At 40.0% G+C, this 23,110-nt stretch overlaps 1 protein-coding gene across 1 annotated transcript in view; it reads left to right on the top strand.

Annotated features, from left to right (window-relative positions):
- USH2A (usherin) overlaps nucleotides 1–23,110 on the top strand; it is a 969,245-nt gene that overhangs the window by 820,083 nt on the left and 126,052 nt on the right. The window contains exon 60 of the mRNA XM_055419911.2: nucleotides 5,515–5,869. Within this exon, the coding sequence (XP_055275886.2) occupies nucleotides 5,515–5,869 (355 nt within the window). The remainder of the gene's footprint in view (nucleotides 1–5,514; nucleotides 5,870–23,110) is intronic.

The following is a 23,110-nucleotide window of genomic DNA, read 5'->3' on the forward strand; positions in this document are numbered from 1 at the left end:
ATGTCACCCTCTGGCACCCCCTATTGGCAGAGCTCAACATAGAGTCAGCTGGTAGAGCAGAAACGTAGATGCTGGTGTCCCAGTCCTACTGTCATAAAGTCAAATATAGACGGGTAGGTCTAGAGTTGAGAGACAATAACTTAATAATGAGAACATTCCTCTGGTTCTTCTTGGAACCAAAATTTTGGTCTCTTCTTGTCAACCAGTCAGTTATCCAGTCACTGCTTCAAAAAATACTCATTGGCCACTACAGCGTGCCCTGCTTCACTAGGTGCTGAGTGTGTGGAAAAACTAGTAGAGTCCTTGCCTTCAGGGAGCTTGTGGGATAGGAGGGGAGATATAAAAAGGTAAGTCTGTTACAATACACTGTGACAAGTGAGTATATAAGGAAAAGACTGAACACATGGGAGGATATTATAACCCTGTTTGAGGCGTCCCTGGTGGCTCAGATGATAAAGAATCTGCCTGCAATGAAGGAGACCTGGGTTCAACCCTTGGATTGGGAAGATGCCCCGGAGAAGGGAATGGCAGCCCATTCCAGTATACTTGCCTGGAGAATCCCCATGGGCAGAGAAGACTGGCGGGCTACAGTCCATGGGGTCTCAAAGAGTCGGACATGATTGAACAGCTGTCAGTGCAAAAAATGTGTAACCCTGTTTGAGAGAGAAGCAAAGGAAAGACTGACTGGACAAAATGGGGGTAGAGTTTTACAAGCTGATTTGGAGTTAGCCTAGAGAAAGGAGGAGAAAAATGAAGGAAAGTAGAGCAAGGCATTGCACAACAGGATTAACAGATATCCAAGCATGGAAGCATGAAATATCATGACATACAAGGGAAACATGGGCAAGGATTAGATGGTTTTTTAAGCACTGGATTTATTTAAGCATTGAATTTTGACCAAAAAGTAAAATTGGAATAGAAATTTCAGAAGGTGAATCTGGAGTGATAAACCCAGGCCAGTTCCATGACAAATCACTGAAAAGTTTTAAATGCAATTAAGCTTTAAAATTTTTGGAAGGTATTTGAAGTCTTTTCCCCAGCACCAGAGCAGACACTCACTCAGGAAAGCGGGATGATTCAAACTTTCCAAAGAATTTTTTAAATCACCTGTGTTTCCACTTCCTCTGCTGCTGCTGCTAAGTCACTTCAGTCGTGTCCGACTCTGTGTGACCCCATAGACCTGGACCAGCTGCCTAGTTCAGGATTCACATTTATTCTCATATAGACTGTTGAGATGACTTCACTGTGTGATGACATGCTGCCACTCCCTGTTCAATGCAGCCTTTACACAACTGCTGGATTTGTCTTCCTCAATATTGGCTGTGGACATCATTTCTTCTTTTTAATTGAAGTATAGTTGATTTACAGTGTTGTGTTAGTTTCTGGTGTACAGCAAATTGATTCATTTATATATATATACACACACATATATATGTATGTACATACACATATATATATTCTTTTCAGATTCTTTTCCATTATGGTTTATTACAAGGTATTGAATATAGTCCCTGTGATATACAGTAGGACCTTGTTATTTGTCTATTTTATATATAGTAGTGTGTATATTTTAATCCCAAATTCTTAATTTATCCCTCTCCCTCATCTCTCCCCCTTGGTAACCATAAGTTTGTTTTCTATATCTGTGAGTCTATTCCTGTTTATAAATAAGTTTATTTGTATCACATTTTCGTTTTCACATATGAGTGATATCAAGCAGTAGTTGTCTTTGTCTAACTTGCTTCCCTTAGTATGATAATCTCTAAGTTCATCCATGTTGCTGTAAATGGCATGATTTTGTCCTTTCTCATGGCCGAGTAATATCCTGTTGTATATATGTACCACATCTTCTTTATCCATTAATCTGTTGATGGACATTTAGGTTGCTTCCATGTCTTGACTATTGTAAATATGACTGCAGTGAAAACTGGAGTGCATGTTTCTTTTCAAATTAGAGTTTTTGTCTTTTCCAGATCTGTACTCAGAGGATTGCAAGGATCATATGGTAATTCTAGTGTTAGTTTCTGAAGGAGCCTCCATATTATTCTCCATAGTGGCTGCACCAATTTACCTCCCCACCAACAGTGGAGGAGGCTTCCCTTTTCTCCACACCCTCTTACAGCTTTGGACATCATTTCAATGATAACTTCCTTTGTATTATGTATTCCATTTGATCCAGTGATTTTCATGTGCATAATTAAATAAGAATTATTTAATTCTTACCAAAATTCTAGACATTATGCACTATAAGATTATTTACTCCAGTTTACAAAGTAAAATGAAAACTAGAGAATACAGGTGAGTTTGCCCAAGGTCATTTAATGGTGTGGCAAGGCAAAGCCTACAACCCATCTCCTATGACTACAGGTGTTTCTGGTTATTTATGTAAATTCAGAGTATTCTTAATATTCTCCATGAAGTAAGGTTGGCAGTCTCATAATCTTAAATTGTTATGGGAAATGCATTAAATTATAGGATTTTATTTTAATTGCTTTTGAAGATAAGCACTAAGAACTGCTGGCATTCCAAGAGGGTAGGGAGTTCTTTAAAAGGTTATACTACATGAAGACAACATAAGTATAAATGCCCTTTAAAATATATAGTTCCTGGTTTAATAATTATTTTTGTTTTCTTCCTAAGTGTTAAGCAACATTAAATTAACTCAAATTAGAAGAGGGAATTACTGAAGTATCTCCCACGTGAGCTTAAGCAGAGCCAACTATTTGGCTCTTCAGAGAGAACTGGAAATGTGATTTTCCTGCACACAGACTGTTCAGGAGGAAGCACTTCCAGTTAAAGGAACAGTTGAAGCTTACATCTTAAATAAATTAGAAATAATTGTCTATTCAACATCTTCTATTCAGAGTTCATTCAGACATAAAAATGTCCTATGTTTTTTAATACCACAGATGGTATTTATACCACAGTTCAGTAAAGTCGTGTCCAACTCTTTGTGATCCCATGAATTGCAGCACGCCAGGCCTCCCTGTCCATCACCAACTCCCAGAGTTTACCCAAACTCGTGTCCATCGAGTCAGTGATGCCATCCAGCCATCTCATTCTCTGTCGTCCCCTTCTCCTCCTGCCCCCAATCCCTCCCAGCATCAGGGTCTTTTCCAATGAGTCAACTCTTTGCATGAAGTGGTCAAAGTATTGGAGTTTCAGCTTCAGCATCAGTCCTTCCAATGGTTACCTCACTATAATATTAATTATTTCTTATCAGAACTGAATATTTAACCAGGCTGCATCCTCCAACTATTTTGGTGGATAAACTTGGGTGGGGCTAACATAATACTTCATCTCTCACATAGTACAGATTTTTAAAATTTATACTTTCAGACAATTTTTAAAAGAATATCCACAATGGAAATTTGCTGTATGGCTCAGGAAACTCAAACAGGGGCTCTGTATCAACCTAGAGGGGTGGGATGGGAAGGGAGATGGGAGGGAGGTTCAGGAGGGAGGGGATATGTGTATATTTTATGGCTGATTCATGTTGAGGTTTGACAGAAAACAACAAAATTCTGCAAAGCACTTATCCTTCAATTAAACAGGGAATTTAAAAACAGAATATCTACTATGTGTGTGTTCTTTTTTTTTATTTTTTATGTTTTCTCCTACTTTTTTTTCTTTTTGTTTTGTTTTTTCTTTACTTTTTTAATAGAATGTCAGTTTTATGACGACTGTGGCTACACCTCAATGTAGGAATTCATGAGAGTTTAACAAAAATTCATTCAATTGTCATAGAAAGTTTGAAGCCAGACAAAACAGACCATTTTATTTTCCCATAGAGGTTCATGTGTTTGTCTACTGCATCATGTTCTCAGCAAACACCTTTTGAAAAACTTACTGAGAGGCGTTTTTGGCTGTGAGCCCTGTGGTCCTCATTAGGATGGATCCATCCCACTGACACACCTGGTACCTGGTATCAGCAGCAGGTACAAAGGCCGAACCCTGCACACCTATCCTGGATGCAGTCTGGCCCAGGCATGGTGGCAAGGAATAATGAAGCGGGTTGTTGAACCGTAATTGCAGGTCGCTGGGATTATCTGTGAATTCTCCACAGCCTCCAGCAGGTAGACTGTCATTGCTCTTTCCTAGGTCATAGTGACTTATCAACTTGAGGATCATCAAACTTTCAAAGCCAAAGATTTTAAATATCCTGCCTTTTCTTGAAAGGTACTGTCATTTACTTTGTCTTAATAACCCTTTCCATTTTGATGCTTAATCTGATATGGCAGCATGTGAACATGCGAGCATCTGAAGAGTGAGTTAATTAAATACCCCTAACAGCCTGGAAAATACTGATTTATTCATCAATCTCTTCTCAACTGGAGATGAAGCGAATCGAGGAAAGGGTCATCCCTTGGGTACAATTCTTCCCCAACCTAGAATACTTACCCTCATAGGAAAGAAGGGTTGATAGAGATGAGGCAAAGATGCAGAAAAGCCATGGAATTATATGCCTTTGGGCCATTCATTCAAAAAATTATTTGGACTGGAAGTTTGGGGTTAGTAGATGCAAACTGTTATATATAGAATAGATAAACAGCACGGTCCTACTGTAAAGCACAGGGAACTATATTCAATATTCTCAGATATACCATAATGGAAATGAATATAAAAAAGAATGTATCTACTGAATCACCTTGCTGTATAGTAGAAATTAACACACCTTTGTAAATTAACTATAATTTTTAAAAAAGTTTTATTGAGCTTACTGGGTTCAGATGCTAGTAACACAGAATGAGACCAACCACAACCTCAGAAACTTCCCATTCTGGTCAGGTCTGCACCATGATTTTATACCCAGATTAGCAAGTATCTGTTCCAAATATCATATCACCTGTTTGGGGTCATTCTAACAACTGACAATTCCATTTCTCTTACTTAGACATTTAATGCTCTACGTGTGTGTTGGGGGGGGGGGTTAGTCACTCAGTCATGTTCGACTCTGCAACCCCCTGGACTGTAGCTTGCCAGGCCCTGGTGTCCATGGGATTCTCCAGGCAAAAATACTGGAGTGGGTTGCTATTGCCTTCTCCAATGCTCTATATATTGAGTACCAAAAGAGTTTGCATGAGCCTTAGGGGTTTTGGGGGGGGTGGGGTGGGGGAGGTTGAAATACAATTGATTTAAAATGTTGTGTTAGTTTCAGATGTACAACAAAGTGATAGTTACTTGTTTTTTCTGTCTGACTTCATGAGCCCTAGTTTTGACATCAGTAAAATCTAAAGATGGGACTAAATTCCTTTCTTAGATAGTTGAAAAAATTTTTTGAGCATACTCTGCTTTTTACTAGGTTTTGGAGAAGCCATCTGAAATAAATTTGACTTTTACCCTTTAAAGAGTTCCGAAGCAAACTCCTATTATTAGACTTACCGTGTTCATTTGTTAACAGGACTGTTGAAAAATTGAGTTTGTGACAAATTCTTCTAAAAAGCAATTTCTTACTTTGTCCACAAACCTTCTTGAGTGTACGGTGTCACTGATTCCTTCCTGGTTTCCTTTCAGACGTCCTACTGGCATTGAAGAGGAAGCCCTTGTGTTTGTCTGGTCAGAAGGAGCCCTCAAATTTATTGATGATGCAGACACTTTGAGGCCTTTCACACTCTATGAATATCGGGTCAGAGCCTGTAACTCCAGGGGCTCTGTGGAGAGTCTGTGGTCATCAGCACGGACTCTGGAAGCCCCACCTCAACATTTCCCAGCACCTTGGGCTCAAGTCACCGGTGCCCATTCAGTTCTGCTGAACTGGACCGAGCCAGACTCTCCCAATGGCATCATCTTCCAGTATCGTGTGGTTTACCAACAGAGAACTGATGACCCGACCTTGAACTTCTCTGCTGTGCATGCTTTCACAGTGATGGTAAGAACTTTAGAAAAAACAAAAAAAGAATAACAGGTACTTAGATTTTTTTAATTAATTTTTATTGAAGTGTACCTGCTTTACAATGTTCTGTTATTAATAGTTTCTACTGTACAGCAAAGTGAATTAACTATTGTTGTTGTTCAATTCCTAAATCATGTCCGACTCTTTGCAACCCCATGAATTGTAGCCCACCAGGCTTCCCTGTCCTTCACTATCTCCTGGAGCTTTCTCAAACTTATGTCCATTGAGTTGGTGATGCTATCTAACCATCTCTGTTGTCCCCTTCTCCTTTTGCCTTCAATCTTTCCCAGCATCAGGGTCTTTTCCAGTGAGTTGGCTCTTCACATCAGGTGGCCAAAATATTGGAGCTTCAGCTTCAGCATCAGTCCTTTTGGTGAATATTCAGGGTTGATTTCCTTCAGGATTGACTGTTTTGATCTCCTTGCTGTCCAAGGACTCTCAAGAGTCTTCTCCAGCACCACAGTTCAAAAGTATCAATTCTTCAGTGCTCAGCCTTCTTTATGGTCCAGCTAGGCTTCTGTCTATGGGGTCACACAGAGTTGGACACGACTGAAGTGACGCAGCAGCAGCAGACATATACATATTTCCCCTCATTTTTGGATTTCCTTTCCCATTTAGGTCACCACAGGGCATGGAATAGAGTTCCCTGTGTTATAAAGTAGGTTCTTGTTTGCTATCTATTTTTTTCCCTTTGGTTAGTATTTTATGCATAGCATCAATAGTGTATATATGACAATTCCAGTCTCCTGATTCATCCTATCACCCCTCCCTTCACCCTTGGTATCCATATGCTTCATCTCTATGTCTGTGTCTCAGTTTCTGCTTTGCAAATTAGATCATCTGTACTATTTTCCTAGATTCCACATATTTACATTAATATATATTTGCTTTTCTCTTTCTGACTTCATTCTGTATGACAGTCTCTATGTCTATCCATGGCTGTACATTTAACCGAGTTTTCTTCCTTTTTATGCGAGGAGATCCAACCAGTCCATTCTAAAGGAGATCAATCCTGGGTGTTCATTGGAAGGACTGATGCTAAAGCTGAAACTCCAATACTTTGGCCACCTCATGCGACGAGTTGACTCTCTGGAAAAGACTCTATTGCTGGGAGGGATTGGGGGTGGGAGGGGACGGGGACGACAGAGAATGAGATGGCTGGATGGCATCACCAACTCGATGGACATGAGTTTGAGTGAACTCTGGGAGTTGGTGATGGGCAGGGAGGCCTGGCGTGCTGTGATTCATGGGGTCGCAAAGAGTCGGACATGACTGAGCGACTAAACTGAACTGAACTGAATGGCTGAAATATTCCATTGTGTCTAAGAATAGGTACTTAAATGATTAATATGTTGACATTAATTTTCTTAGCTGGCTTATCATTTTTATTTTCTTGATGCTTAAATATATGGGAATTGTTAGGTGCAAAAGTTGCAAAGTAGTCATGGGGACAGGATACTGAACTAAGTATAGGAGATACTGGAGACCAGTCAGTGTTCAGATCATAGTTAATCTGTGTTCAGTTCAGTTCAGTTCAGTCGCTCAGTCGTGTCCGACTCTTTGCAACCCCATGAATCAAAACATGCCAGGCCTCCCTGTCCATCACCAACTCCCGGAGTTCACTCAAACTCATGTCCATAGAGTCGGTGATGCCATCCACCCATCTCATTCTCTGTCGTCCCTGTCTCCTCTCGCCCCCAATCCCTCCCAGCATCAGAGTCTTTTCCAGTGAGTCAGCTCGTCGCATGAGGTGGACAAAGTATTGGAGTTTCAGCTTCAGCATCGGACCCTCCAATGAACACCCAGGATTGATCTCCTTTAGAATGGACTGGTTGGATCTCCCTGCAGTCCAAGGGACTCTGCCAAAAATAACTGAATCTCTCTTTGCATTACTTCCAAACCCATTAAATGGAAGTATTAAATGTTTCCCTCTGCACCTCACAGGGATGAAGCTCAGATAAAATTAGACATGTCACATATGTAAATATGATATTATTGACTCTTTGAGGAAAAAGAAAATTTAATTTCTAGATATACCTATCTAGATATATAGATATCATTATACATATACATCACATGCACTGTAACTTAATGGTGATTTTTCAGGGTTGGCCTCCTCTGGCCCATACCACCACTTAATTCAATTTACCTTCTATATCCTAAGAGCTTTCTTTATACCTGGCATAGCCTTATGTTCTATAGGAGATACTAAAAACAGGATGGTCCTTCTCTCAGGGAGCTTTCTCTCTTATTGCAGAGATGAGAATTGAACACTAAAAAGTAAGCCAAGTAGTGGGTTACAGCCCATAATATCCACCACACTGGGATTCAGATCCCAAACCCCACCACCTACTGGTCACAAACCACAACACAGAAAATTATCATACATCAGAAGTGTTAAGCAAGAAATGCTCTGGAAAGTTCATAAATGTGATTCTATTTGTATAAAAAGTTCTAGAAAATTGTAAGTATAGAGGGGAGATATACTGGGACAAGGAACTTCTTTGCCCTTATCAATAAGGCTGCCTATAGGGAGAGGAGACAGTTTTACATTTTGCTTCATATAATTCTTTATTTTTTATTTTTTCTAATGATTATTTATTATTATTTTATTTAAAAAATTTAATCTTAGCAAAGATCTGTAAAACCCCAAATCAATCAAATTATGTCTCATAGATATTAGTTGGCAGCGCTGACTTCTCCCCAGCATTGGGCAGAATGATGGACAGGTAGCAGATATTAACAAAATAGGAAAGACAGAAAGAAATGCTCTGGGAGGTCAGCAGGAAACCCTAAGATTGAAGGGATTTCATGGGAAAGATGAAACATTGTGGTCTTGGGAGTGAAATACACATGGTTTTCAAAATGAGCGATGACTGTACTAAATATGAAAACCCCTCACAAGGAAGAAAAACTGGACAACAAAAAGCATCATTTTCAAAGACTGGATCATTTTCTATGCTTCCAGTTTTGGAAGCCCAATTTTCATGAAGGTTATCTTATAGAGGATACCCAAAATGTCGAAATAAGGTGAGGCAAACATATTTTAATGAAACTCCAGAAGAATCTTCATAAATGAATAAAATGTAATATTTTCTCACTATCCAATGTTCAAATTTCTCATATGACTAAGAAATAAGCAATGTATTAATTAAAGAAATCTTCATTTATAACTTAATTTTTGTTTTATATTGGGATATAGATGATTTACAATGTTGTATAAGTTTCAGGTGCACAGCAAAGTGATTCGGTCATGTATTTCATATATCCATTTTTTCCCATATAAGTAATTGCAGAATGTTGAGTGGAGTTCCTATGCTATACAGTAGGTCCTTGTTGACTATCAACAAGGCTTTATATTTTATATATAGTTTGTATATGTTAATCCCAAGTTCTTCACTTACCCCTCCTCCCCTACATTTCATCTTTGGTAACCATAAATTTGTTCTCTGAGTCTGTGAGTCTGTTTATGTTTTGCAAATAAGGTCATTTGTATCATTTTTTTTTTTAGATTCCACATATAAGTGATATGATATTTTTCATTCTCTGACTTCACTTAGAAATTTAATCTCTAAATCCATCTATGTTGTGGCAAATGTCATTCTTTCATTTTTTTTTTTATGGCTGAGTCTGTGATCCTAAAGCATTCCCTCTCTTTCCGGGCCTAGTAGCCCGGTGGGGCATCCTCTGAGTCAGGTAAGTGCTGCTGGGGCGCGGGCAGTCCCCGCCCACCTGTATGGTCCGAGGTCAGGGGTCCTCACGGCTGCGGGTCTGCTGCCTGCGGGGGTCTTGTGTCTCCCCGTCCAGGAGCCCGACCGGGAAGCCGGGTCACGGCAGACAGGCCTGGTAGGCTTGGGGCCAGCCCCGAGCAGCCGTGATTATAACAGCAGAGAAGGAAAATGTGGGCCCAGATTCTTCTTAATTCGGCATGGCTTAGCTGTCAGTTTAAAAGGTTTAATAGATATTTATGACAAATAGAGCATCTGTGTTCCTGTTGATGGATTTAGAACACGAGTGATTCACTGTCTCAAGCTAACTCAGTCCAAAGCAGGAACTCCTAAGAAGATAATACTTCCTCAGATCTCAGTGATGCTTTATTGCGACTCTGCTGCTAAGTACAGTTATCATCTTGATTTTACACACTTTCATCAGCCTTTTTGGAGAAGGAAATGGCAACCCACTCCAGTAGTCTTGCCTGGAGAATCCCTCGGAAGAAGGAGCCTGGTGGGCCACAGTCCATGGGGTCGCAAAGAGTCAGACACAACTGAGCGACTAACACACACACACAATAGTCCTTTACCACATCTTCTATATCCTTTCCTCTGTCAAAGGACATTTAGGTTGCTTCTATGCCTTAGATATTGTAAATAGTACTGCAGTGGATACTGGGGTGCTTGTGTCTTTTCAAATTAGAAAACTCTAATGCCCAGGAATGGGATTGCTGGACCATATGGTAGTTTTATTTTTAGTTTTACAAGGAACCTCCATACTGTTCTCCTTTGTGGCTGTACCAATTTATATACCCAGGAACAGTATAAGAAAGTTCCCTTTCTCCACATTCTCTCCAGCAAATATTGTTTATAGAATGTTTGATAATGGCCGCTCAGACTGGTGTGAGGTGACAGTAATTTTTTATTTGCATTTCTCTAATAATTATCAATGTTGAGCATCTTTTATATTCCTCTTGGCCATCTGTATGTCTTCTTTGGAGAAATGTCTAGATATTCTGCCCATTTTTTGATTAGGTTGTTTATTTTTTTATAGAGAGCTGCATGAGCTGTTAGTAAATTTTGGAGATTAATCCCTTGTCAGTCACTTCATTTGCAAATATTTTCTCCCATTGTTTATGTTCGCTTTTCATTTTGTTTATGGTTTCCTTTGCTGTGCAAAAGCTTGTAAGTTTGATTTGGTCCCATTTATTTTTGTTTTTATTTTCATTACTCAAGGAGGTGGATCCAAAAAGATTTTGCTGAAATTTATATCAGAAAGAAATCTTCACTTATATTTAGAGTTAAGAATTTATTTTTTATTTGACACTTAATTTTTATATCATGGTCTTTTATATTACATTTAACAGTATCCTCATTATAAGATTAGAAGCAACATTCTTAAGCGTAGGAGTTCTTTTGGAGTGTGTGATCCATGAGGAAATCTATTATCTCCCACCATACCCTTGGATTCATGTCCTCAACTTCCACCTTGAAAGAACACTGAAAAATCCTTGACAGGAGCTTTCTGAATGAGACATCTTAATTTAAATATATTTTATTGACAACACCAATATTGCAATTATTAAACTTCTAATCTTTTAAATATGGCTTTCATAGATATGAGCCTAAGCATTTAATCTCTCAGAAAGTTCTACTGGAATTCCAGCATGACTTAGCCTCTAAGTCATCCCTTCACATTGTTTGTTTATTTGCTGTCACATTCTACTCTTTGCAACCCCATGGACTGCAGCCCGCCGGTCTCCTTTGACCATGGGATTTCCCAGGCAAGAATACTGGAGTGCGCTTCCATTCCCTTCTCCAATGGATCTTCCCAACCCAGGGATTGAACCCACTTCTGCATCTCCTGCATTGGCAGGCGGATTCTTTACCACTGAGCTACCTGGGAAGACCACATCCCTTCATATCCAGTTTCATTTTACAGTACAATACTCAAAGTATTCAATGAACTATGTTCTTTATTTAATTTGTTTGGTTCTGTTTTTATCACACTAAAAAGTTCCTTCAAAAGAGGAAGGTTTATAGCCTCAAGCTTTAAGCCTTGCATGTCTCTTGGTATATGGGCCTTCCCCAACATTCATTTACCAGACCAATATGGCTTTATTCCTCCATTTTTCTAAAGATTAATCTTTGCAGTGCTAGAAAGAAGAGCAGAATAATTGAGAAACAGTATTTCTGAATTCTGCTTTTGAGTGTATGTATGTGTTTGTGTTCAAAGTGGTCCTCAAAACCTGGGTCTTTGTCCCTGAATATCCCAAGAGGAAATTTCATTAGGGTCATCAAGAAGAGTCCCATTTGAACTTTTTAGCAATCAAGGACATATTCCACAAAGCAATCAGGCTAGAGTTATGACATTCTGGTCACTAGACCAAGTTTCCATGACTCTTTATGGACTGACATCTTTGAAAGAAGTAATCAGGAAAACAAACTATTGTCTTTGAGTTTCATCCATTCCTGTGTCCCCAAGAGAATGTGTTCAACCATTTTTTTAAGATACCTAAAGAAAGAGATTCTCGAGGTTCTTCTTTCCAATTCCTCATTATCAGAGAAGAATGTTCCCTTTAGCCTATCCAAATCCCTCCTCCTATATTTGAGGTCCATCTCTTCCTATTCAAAATAGCATTACTTCTTTCTATACTAGTATATTGGACCCTCAGGGTCAAGAACATGTTATTGGCCATTCAATTCAATTTGTCAAATAGTCATTGAGTACTCTATTCAATTTGTCAATACTCTATACTACCTTCTACTGTATGAGAGAAGTCTGCCATGCAGCTGGGTTATTGGGCTCAGAAGTCAAGTCTGAGACACAGATTTTTTACTACTAGGCATTTCAGGCTTTTAAGTTTCTTTGCTTCTGAGTTTCTGCTGCTCACGTGTTAATGTTGCTTTTCAATTGCTAAGTCATATCCAACTCTTTGAGACCCCATGGACTGTAGCATGCCGGGCTCCTTTGTCTTCCACTGTCTCCCCTGACTTGGCTCAAATTCATGTCCTTTGAGTCAGTGATGATATCTAACCATCTCATACTCTGCTGCCTCCTTCTCCTTTTGCCTTCAACCTTTCCCAGCATCAGGGTCTTTCCCAACAAATCAGCTCTTTGCATCAAGTGGCCAAAGTATTGGAGCTTCAGCTTTACCATCAGTCCTTCCAAAGAATAATCAGTTGATTTCTTTAGGATTGACTGGTTTCATCTCCTTGTAGTCCATGGGGCTCTTAAGAGCCTTCTCTAGCACCATAGTCTGAAAGCATCAATTCTTCAGTGCTTAGCCTTCTTTATGATCCAATTTTCCCATCCATACATGACTACTGGAAAAACCATAGCTTTGACTACTTGGACCTTTGTCAGCCAAGTGATAGCTCTGATTTTTAATTTGTTATCTAGGTTTGTCATAGCTTTCCTTCCAAGGAGCAAGTGTCTTTTAATTTCATGGCTGCAGTCACCATCCACAGTGATTTTGAAGCCCAGGAAAATAAAATCTTTCAATGCTTCTACATTTTCCTCTTCTATTTGCTGTGAAGATATGGGACCGGATGCCATGATCTTAGTTTTTTGAATGTTGAGTTTCAAGTCAGCTTTTTCTCTCCTCTCTTTTACCTTCATTAAGAAGCTCTTTAGTTCCTCTTCACTTTCTGCTATTAGAGTGATATCATCTGCATATCTGAGGTTGTTAATATTTCTTCCAGCAATCTTGATTCCAGCTTGTGAGTCATCCTGCCGATCATTTTGCATGATGTACTTTGCATATAAGTTAAATAAGCAGGGTGATAATATACAGCCTTAATGTACTCCTTTCCCAATTCTGAACTAGTCCATTGTTCCATGTTCAGTTCTAACTGTTGCTTTTTGACCTGCATACAAGTTTCTCAGGAGAAAGGTGAAAGAATTTTCCAAAGTTTGTTGTGATCTATACAGTCAATGTAGTCAATGAAGAAGAAGTAGATATTTTTTTCTGGAACTCCCTTGCTTTCTCCATGGTCCAACAAATGTTGGCAATTTGATCTCTGGTACCTCTGACTTTTCTAAACTCAGTTTGTACATCTGGAAATTCTCAGTTCACAAACTGCTGAAACATACCTGGAAGGATTTTGCACATAACCTTGCTAGCATATGAAATGAGTGTAATTGTGTGGCAATTCTTTGGCATTGTCTTTATTTGGGATTTGAATGAAAACTGGCCTTTTTCAGTCCTGTGGCCACTGCTGAGTTTTCCAGATTTGCCGATATATTGAGTGCAGCACTTTCATAGCATCATCTTTTATGATTTGAAATAGTTCAGCTAGAATTCCATCACCTCCACTGACTTCATAGTAATGCTTCCTAAGGCCCACTTGACTTCACATTTCAGGATGTCTGGTTCTAGGTGAGTGACCACACCATCTTGGTTATCAAGGTCTTTAAGAGTTTTATTGTATAGTTCTTCTGTGTATTCTTGCCACTTCTTAATTTTCTGCTTCTGTTAGGTCCTTACCATTTCTGTGGTGATTTCCTTTTAAATCTCTATAGCCTTCCTGGCTCTACTCACTGTTTTTCCAATTCCTACATCAACTAAATGTCTTCACTGCCTCTTTCCATTTCTGTGCCTCTCCTAGGATATTTTCCAACTTTTTGTTTCATTGACAGCTGTGGCTGAAATGCACCAGAGCAAAGGAACTACATTTTCAATTTGTGAGATACAGAATCCATCCCCACAATCCAGGATTACAGTGCAGTTCCCAGACTTGCAAGAGGTATCACTAATGCCCCTCATTTAGTCTCTTGTTTCTCTTGGGATCCCATCCCCCCACGAGAAGTCACCAATAAATTGTGTGTTGAGTCGTGCCATCACTAGCTTGTCCCAGAGTCCCCCCAGAGCTGTTTATAGACAGGTGGACGTAGCTGGGAGAGCCTCATAAAACAGGTGCAATGAATGCATGAGTCCTCCTGTTGGTGGCAGTGGATGGAGAACTGGCAGTGGGGGCCCTCCGTGGGGGTGGAGAGCATATGTGTTGGCAGGAGCAGCAGCAGCAGAGGCAGCAGGAGAGACGAAATGGAAAGAGTATGGCTTTTAATGTATCACCAGCTTCTCTCCTAATCACATGAAAAGTTTCATCTCTGTTTGGACCTGTAGAGATTCTTCTAAGGGGGAGAGAGAGATATCTGGTTCCTTAGGATCTCTTCAAACCAAGCCCCTCCTCTACTGAAAACCATCTTTAGGTAGAAGTCCTTAAGCCCCCTCCCAATTAGCTGGGTGATGAATTGTGCGGTGTCAGGAGAGAAACTGCATGTAGCCTTGCTTGGCACAGGAGAGTTCCATGGTGGTATTTACAGGGAACACTCCTGGCGAGGTTGGCGGTACTGTTGCCACCATTCAGATGTGTTTGCTTTTTCTCCCTGGCACCTGCCATCACACTGGCAAAAATAACTTGGGACAGAAAGGCAAAAGTGGTTTACCTGTTAGTCTGTGCTGTCAGTATATCCCTGCTCACCCCACAGGGTTATAAAACATCAAGCCCAGATTAGACACTTGCCCAGTCCCCTGAAAGATAGATGGTCCCTCATTCTGTACATAGAATCAAGCATGCGGTGCTGAGGAGTAAGCAAATTATATGGGTCACTAAAACTTGGCTTCTGATCTGGAAATAAAATCCAGAATTACAGACTCTAGTTTCTAGATTCTAATTGCCAAACTTCCTTGCCCAATGTCACAGAGGAAGTATTCAAAACATCCGCATGTGGTTGTCGCAAATCTCTTTACCATTAAGTAGATATGTAAGGGGAAAAAAATGAGACTCTATAATTGCCATATGATAGGGAGTTTGTGAATAAGTCAATAATTTATTTTTAATCCCATTTTCATTTTGGCTTCGGTTCAGTTCATTTCAATCTCTCAGTCGTGTCCGACTCTTTGCGACCCCATGAATCACAGCACGCCAGGCCTCCCTGTCCATCACCAGCTCCCGGAGTTCACTCAGACTCATGTCCATCGCGTTGGTGATGCCATCCAGCCATCTCATTCTCTGTCATCCCCATCTCCTCCCATTCCCAATCCCTCCCAGCATCATTTTGGCTTAGTCTAATGTGAAATATTATTGCTCTTTACATATGATCTTGAATTAGTTGGAGCTCTTAAATTGATTGTTCTTGGCATTTTTCCCCAGATCCATTGATAAGTCAAAAGAAGTGCTTTGGGAAATCTAAAAAGCCTACTTTGGTGACTGTTGTTCTGAAATCAAGAAAAAATAGTGATAAAAACAACAGTCATACTTTCTGTGTCAGTTTTGACTTTCACATTATAGAATATAAGTAATAACGTCATTCATTCTGATAGAAAATATGGGAGAGTAGATGTCACACAAAACAATGTGTTGGTACAACCCATTTTTTATTGTAAAGAATTTTGTTTGATCTCAACTGTTCATTTATTAGACTTCTGTTATCTTCCTGCTTTTTTCTAATACCCTACCCTACCCTACCCTAATACCTAACCGATCTACTTGCTCAATATTATTGGGCATAAAAAACCGTGCAAGTCTCGGACTTTGTGTAACTGGTTCCTTGGAAGGGCCTTACTTACCTCCAACCGCTTTATTCCACAAGCTTCATCAGGACTTCCTTCCTTGCTCATGAGATCTCTCAAGCAAGTTCCATGGTTTTCCAGTCACTTTCAGTGACAAGGACAAGCCCAGTTTTGGTAATCAGGACTCATTTGTATGCCAAAAAATCCAGTCTAAATCCAGTCTAAAGCCTGACTTGTGTTAAGGCATCAACAGTGGGGAATAGAGGGCACGTCCATTTTTATTTCTTTTGTTCTTGTTGATTCCCCCAGGGTCATGGTAGAAAAGATAAAATTAAACTAAAAGGGGCAGAGCCTAATATTGTTCTGGTCCACCTACCATTGTCTTCGTATGTATAAGTATCTCATAGGATTTATTTTTTATGGGTTACATAGAGGTCTCCCATGGGAAATTCCATGCTTCACAGTTCCTGATGCAGGCAACACACTCTTTGGCAAATTTCTTGCACCCTTGTCCATTACTGCCCCCAAAGATCCACCCACAGCCTTCTACTTGTAGGTTCCCCTCTCCCAAAATGTCAGCCAATATCAGGACCTAGCATGTTAGCAAAACTCACTCCTTTCTTGACATTCATAGACTTGTGGAAAAGTTGTTCTGTTTAAAAAGGAAAGTACAACTAGTCCAACACTATCTTCTCTACTTGTCTTACCACTGGGTGAGACCCAGCCAGCCTCAGAACTTGAGAATTCATTGAATGAGAAGCAGTTATCAGCTTCTGTGTTGGGCCATGATCCCCAAATCCTGGGATCACGTAAGAATCTCAGAAGACCCTACTTCACCCTGGTGGCTGCATAAAAATTACTCTATAAGTCTCTTTACCTCCATAGCTGGCCTCTTGAAGAGAGTAGAAGGTCCATCTTGCCTTTTTTGCAGGCACCCTCAATTTCTTCCTGATGTTCTCTAGGGCAGTGGTACCTTTTTGGCATCAGGTACCAGTTTTGTGGAAGACCATTTTCCCACAGACTGGCATGGGGGGAATGGCTTCAGGATGATTCAAACATGTTACATTTCTGTTATTATTATATCAGTTCCACCTCAGATCATCAGGCATTAGATCCTGGAGGCTGGGAACCCCTTATCTAAGATGTCCTTCATATGCCTGAGAGAGGAATGTGGAGCACTTCCCATCCCTCTCTCGAGTAGTAAAGAGATAACTTGGAGAAACTGCCCTACAGAATTCCTCTTTAGAACCTTCTTTTCATAAACCTGGATCTTCTCTTATATAAGTTGCTTTAAACAGATCTTCAGAGGGAAGATGAAGTTGAGGATGTAAAGCTGATACTTTCTGTAAGTCATGCAGACGTTTGCCTAGCACTTCCAGTAGAGCTGCATTATTCAGTCGCTAAGTCATGTCCAACTCTTTGCAACCCCCTGGACTGCATGTCAAACATTGAGTCAGTGATGCCATCCAACCGTCTCATCCTCTGTCACCCCCTTCTCCTTCTGCCTTCAATTTTCCCAGCATCAGCGTCTTTTCCAGTGAGTCAGCTCTTCGCATCAGGTGGCCAAAATATTGGAGTTTCATTTTCAATATCAATCTTTCCAATGAATAATCAGGGTTGATTTCCTTTAGGATTGACTAATTTGATATCCTCACTGTCCAGGGGACTCTCAAGAGTCTTCTCCAGCACCACAATTCGAAAGCATCAATTCTTTGGCACTCAGCCTTCTTTATGGTTCAACTCTCACATCTGTACATGACTACTAGAAAAACCATAGCTTTGACTATATGGACCTTTGTCAGCTAAGTGACGTCTCTTCGTTTTAATATGTTATCTAGGTTTGTCATAGTTTTTCTTCCAAGGAGCAAGCACCTTTTAATTTTATGGCTGCAGTCACTGTCCACATTGATTTTGGAGCCCAAGAAAATAAAATCTGTCACTGTTTCACCTTTTCCCCATCTATTTGCCATGAAGTGATGGGACCGGATGCCATGATCTTAGTTTTCTGAATGCTGAGTTTTAAGCCAGCTTTTTCATTCTCCTCTTTCACTTTTATCAAGAGGCTCTTTAGTTCCTCTTCACCTTCTGCCATTAGAGTGGTGTCATCTGCCTATCTGAGGTTATTGATATTTCTCCTGGCAATCTTGATTCCAGCTGTGCTTCATCCAGCCCAGCATTTCACATGATATACTCTACATATAAGTTAAATAAGCAGAGTGACAATATACAGCCTTGACATACTCCTTTCCCAATTTTGAACCAGTTCGTTTTTCCACGTCCAGTTCTGTTGCTTCTTCACCTGCATACAGGTTTCTCAGTAGGCAGGAGCTACATACTGACCACATATTTTTCTAAGCTGTAGTCATTATTCTGCAGCACACCCTGTTATATAGCTAAATGGCTCCATCATTTTTCTAGTTGCTTAAGCCACACCATAGTTGTGTGGCTTGAGTCCTCTGCTTTACTTCCATATCCAATCTTTTACTAAGTTCTGTTGCTTCTACTTCTACAGTATGCTGAGTCTTCGGCTTGAAGGTCCCACGATGTCCACTTCTCCTCAAATGATCTCACTGTTACACTTCAAATGTATCCGGCGTCCTATTTAATTGTCAAGTTAGAACTATAGTGTTACTTATTTCACAGGACTGTCTAAGGGCTAAATAAATAAATGCATTTGCAAAATATTTTAAGACTGGACATAGAAATATAAATAGTCTGTAAAACTTCAGATATCCTATTATTTTGAGATAACAGAGACTTAAAAAATGAGCAAATGTAGAAAATATTAGGTTTGGATAAAGCAAGTATATGAATTTTGTCATGACTGAAAAAACTGTGTTGCTTTGCTGTGTTCAGTCATGTCCAACTCTGTGACCCCATGGGTGACCCTTTGGACTCTAGCCTGTCAGACTCCTCTGTTCATGGAATTTTCCAGGCAAGAATATTGGAGTGGGTTGCCATTTCGTACTCCAGGGGATTTTCCAGACCCAGGAATCAAACCCATGTCTCCTGTATGTCCTGCACTGGCAGACAGATTCTGTACCTACTGAGCCACCTAAGAAGCCCCTTTGGAAAAGCTTAGGTTGTGTTTCTTTTAAGCAGGCTTTACCATGCAACACAATGCTGAGCTTGCAAGTTTAAACATTTCCTCATACCTTACTGTTAATTTCTAGATAATATCTCAGATATTGGGTTAGACTTTCCCCCTGAGATTTAGTCCCGACCCATCTCCCCTCAGGACCATCAACATCTCACACCAGTCACCCTAAGAGTGCCCCTCAGGCCATTTCCACTCTAGATGCAGCTCTGTTTACCTGCCGTGACACTCACAGGGCCCTACCCATTCCCTTAGAGCTGAGATCATATCAGCGAAACATATGGTCTTTTGCTCACACACACACTCACATACACACACTTCCCAAATCATACAGATGCTGCCAAGTTGGCAGCCACCCACTTCACTTTTGCCATCGGTATATGGGACACGGGGGGGAAATTAAAGGGTGTTTGCCCTTTAACTCAGGTATGTTGTTTTTTACTGCTCTTTAACTGAATTATAAGGAAGCTCTATTTAGACACCAAGATTTTCTCAGAGCCTTGTTAACAAATACTGTTTGATTCCATTTATTACTGTATACTTAGGATAGTCAAATTCATAGAGTCAGAAAGTACATTGGTAGATGCCTGGGAAGGGGAGAAAGGATGGGGAGTTAGAGTTTAATGGGGAAAGAGTTTCAGTTTAGGAAGATAAAAATTCAGGAGATGGATGATGTGAGAACTGCACAATGTGAAAGTACCTAGTGCTGACCTGCACAGTTCCAGATGGTTAAAGTAGTATGTTTTATGTGACTTTTACCAAAAAAAAAAAATTAATAATATATGTATATATAGCTATGCACACAGACATATATATATATATATGAAACTAAAAGGAACTAGCCCACACTCTAAACAGGCCCAGGCCATAAATTCAGAATATACACCATTTAGCAATGACAGCAAGCTGTAACTGGCAGTGAAGGGCAGAAGCTAATTGAACTCCAGGGCTCTTGTCGCCAGTGGAAATTCACCAGTACCTGAGACAAGATGGCTGCTCCCGAATCCCCCATTGTAGCCAAGAGATCACGTTCTGAGCTCTGCAAGGGCTTCTGGGTGAGGGGGAATCATACACAGATGACCAATTCTTTTATGGTTCACAGCCGATCAAAGTGAAATTCAGCAGCTGTTCAGGACAAGTGACCACTGTAACGGCTGTAATATAACCTACTAAATAGAGAGGGAATTGCATTAGAGCAAGAGGTTAGCCGTGATTATCGGCAGGTGAGTGCTTTATTGAAGTTGAAAGACCATTAACATTGATAGAGTAATTATTTCAACTTGAAAGTAATTACCTTGATGGGTGATAACTTCTCCAGTGTTCCCAGATTTGATTGGGCCAAACAATGGTGAGCTCCTGAAGCCTAGAAAAATATTACAACAATACTGTGATTTTTAAATTACTGAAACCACTGTTGGAATATTTTAATTATGCCGAACAGTGAAAAGATTTTGCCTTACACCAGCCAGTGACCTCTCATGTAGAGAGAGACATTTGCTTTTTAATCCAAATGCAATGACCCACACCCACCACCTGTGAATACATATGTGATGGGTTTCCAAATGAATCTTTTTTATCTCGATATAATGTTTAAGGTGAAACATCTTGTTAATACTGTTGCTGGATGTTACTAAGTTCCAATGGCTAGCCTTGGGGATCATAGCTGTAAAGTAGGAGGCCCCAAAATAGCATTTTATCTTTGTCACAGAGGGTTTAAATTTTTATGTATTAAATATGTTGCTAATGAAATTCTCAAAATTGAAAATTATGAATACCATGTATTGTGGATCCCAAATCTCAGATTTTAGTGTGGCCTATAATCCATTTGTTGAAATAGCTTTCTTGCTTGCTGCGATGCAACTCCACTAGAATCATACCATGGTCAGGGTATTTTCTGTTCATTCACATTGAGCATCAGTAAACAAAGTGAAAGTTGAAAACTTGAGCTTGTCTGAAACTAATGCACGTGTGAAAACTGTGCGTCGTTTGCAATTGAGGACCAATACATACAAAATCTAAAGTGGTTGATCGAGACCAAGAAATATTATGGGACTCTGCCATTCATCAGCTGTTCTCCTTAAGTTTCTTTTCAGACTCTGTCATGAACAGAAGCTATGACAGATGCAAAGTCTCTCCTCTCTGGGGCCCAGGGTGCTCTTAGAGCAAATAAGGGGAGAGATAAATTACAAAATAATAAGCAGTTATTTTGGGTTGTGCATGGGCATTGACTGTACTTACAAACATTTGAAAGAACCTGGGACTGTCCTAACTCCTTCCTCTGCTTCCAAACCCAGCACTCACCCTCTGGAACCGCAAAGCATTGACTGAACACACACAGAATCATGAGTCTTAGTCCTGTTGTCAGAAAAGATGAATGTGGTATCACCCTCAAGTTCCTGGATGATTCCTTAGACCTTTCTATCATCTTGGCAGGATTTGATCAGATTATCAGCCAATGAAGGACTGTCTCTATGGCAGTACTTCCCAGGAGTTTTTTCCTAATGAAAATCTCAGACTCTCCTAAGGGCAAAACAGGTTTCCACCTGTTGTCTGAGAGCCGCCAAGGACTGTTTCACCAAGCAAGCCGTAATTCAGGATGTATGCCATGTGTGTTTCCTCCATCTCCCCTTCTCTGCTCGGAATTTTTCTCCATAGACAAAGATGTTGGGTCTCTCTTTTTGAGGGACTCAGAATGCAGAAATCCCTGCCTGCCAAGCTAAAAGAGATGTGCAAACTGAAAAGTACAATGACTGGTTTGAATTTGGTCTGGGAGTAAGGGTTTGAGATGAAACCATTGGGAAAGGAATGAGTTGATTGTTTGTATTATAAATCTCGCCATTAAGGCAGCCAAAAAGGAAAGAATTCTGACCCAAGTGATGTCACATAAGAGTTCTCACCACAGTAGGCTCACTGTGCATCATATACGGTTGGGCTAAAAATTGTATTAAGGAGCCCCTCAGGTACTCTGAATTTAAAATAAGTGAAATAACTCATTTTTAAACATTTTCTATGATACTTAAATTATTAAATGTTCACATTTAAAAATCAGAGAATTTTAATTCCAAAAGGTGCATTGTCTACCTCTGAAAGATAATAGTCATGTCTAGATAGTAAAATTACAGTTTTTTTTTTTAATGCCTGTAAATGTTACTTTTTGACAAGACACAAGTAATGAATTTTCTCATATAAGTTCCTATTGGGTGATTACGATACAGAGTTTTATTTTTGCTCAAGCAATTACTAGTGTCATGGCTGGATACCTGTGCCCATTAGTGGCTGGTTCTGTGTTTTTTTAGGATGGTTATTGATCTCTTGCTGAGCTGAGATTCAGGTTTTATGCCAGATAGCTTGATTAATGGGTTGGTTTCTATAAGTGGACTGAATGGGGATAGAAAGCAGGGGCAGCCTGCTCTGCCAACCCCAAATCCGTCAAGACGCATAGCTCATTATGAAACAGTTATCAAGGATACATGAAAAATTAATTGGGCTCAGTTTGATTCTGAAAAGAATCGGCTTTCTACTTGGCGGGCCCCCCACTCTTTCCAGATGTTGTGCAGTGGCCCCTGGAGAAACAGCAAAGGGAGATGTATTAATACATTGTATTGATTAGATCAAGACCCCTGACAGTTATTTGTAGAGATACCATCTGGCTGCTGTTCGAATTCCTTCACCAAAAACAGGACGTGACATGTTATTAATCTCAACTCTCTAAGTATAGACAGTTGCCTTTTCTGCTAAACCGCATTTTACCATTCCGTAGGAGATGGAGGCAGACCTGAAGGGTGCAGAAATTAAGGTTATTACACAAATTGAGCCATATGGTCCAAATATTTCAGCAAGAAAATTGCCAGGCAATAAAAATTGCTCCTGCCTTCCTAATGGTGTAAATTAC

Source organism: Moschus berezovskii, chromosome 17 (assembly GCF_049115385.1).
Source record: "Moschus berezovskii isolate FMDL1 chromosome 17, NW_MosBer_1.0, whole genome shotgun sequence".
NCBI classification, from domain to species: domain Eukaryota; kingdom Metazoa; phylum Chordata; class Mammalia; order Artiodactyla; family Moschidae; genus Moschus; species Moschus berezovskii.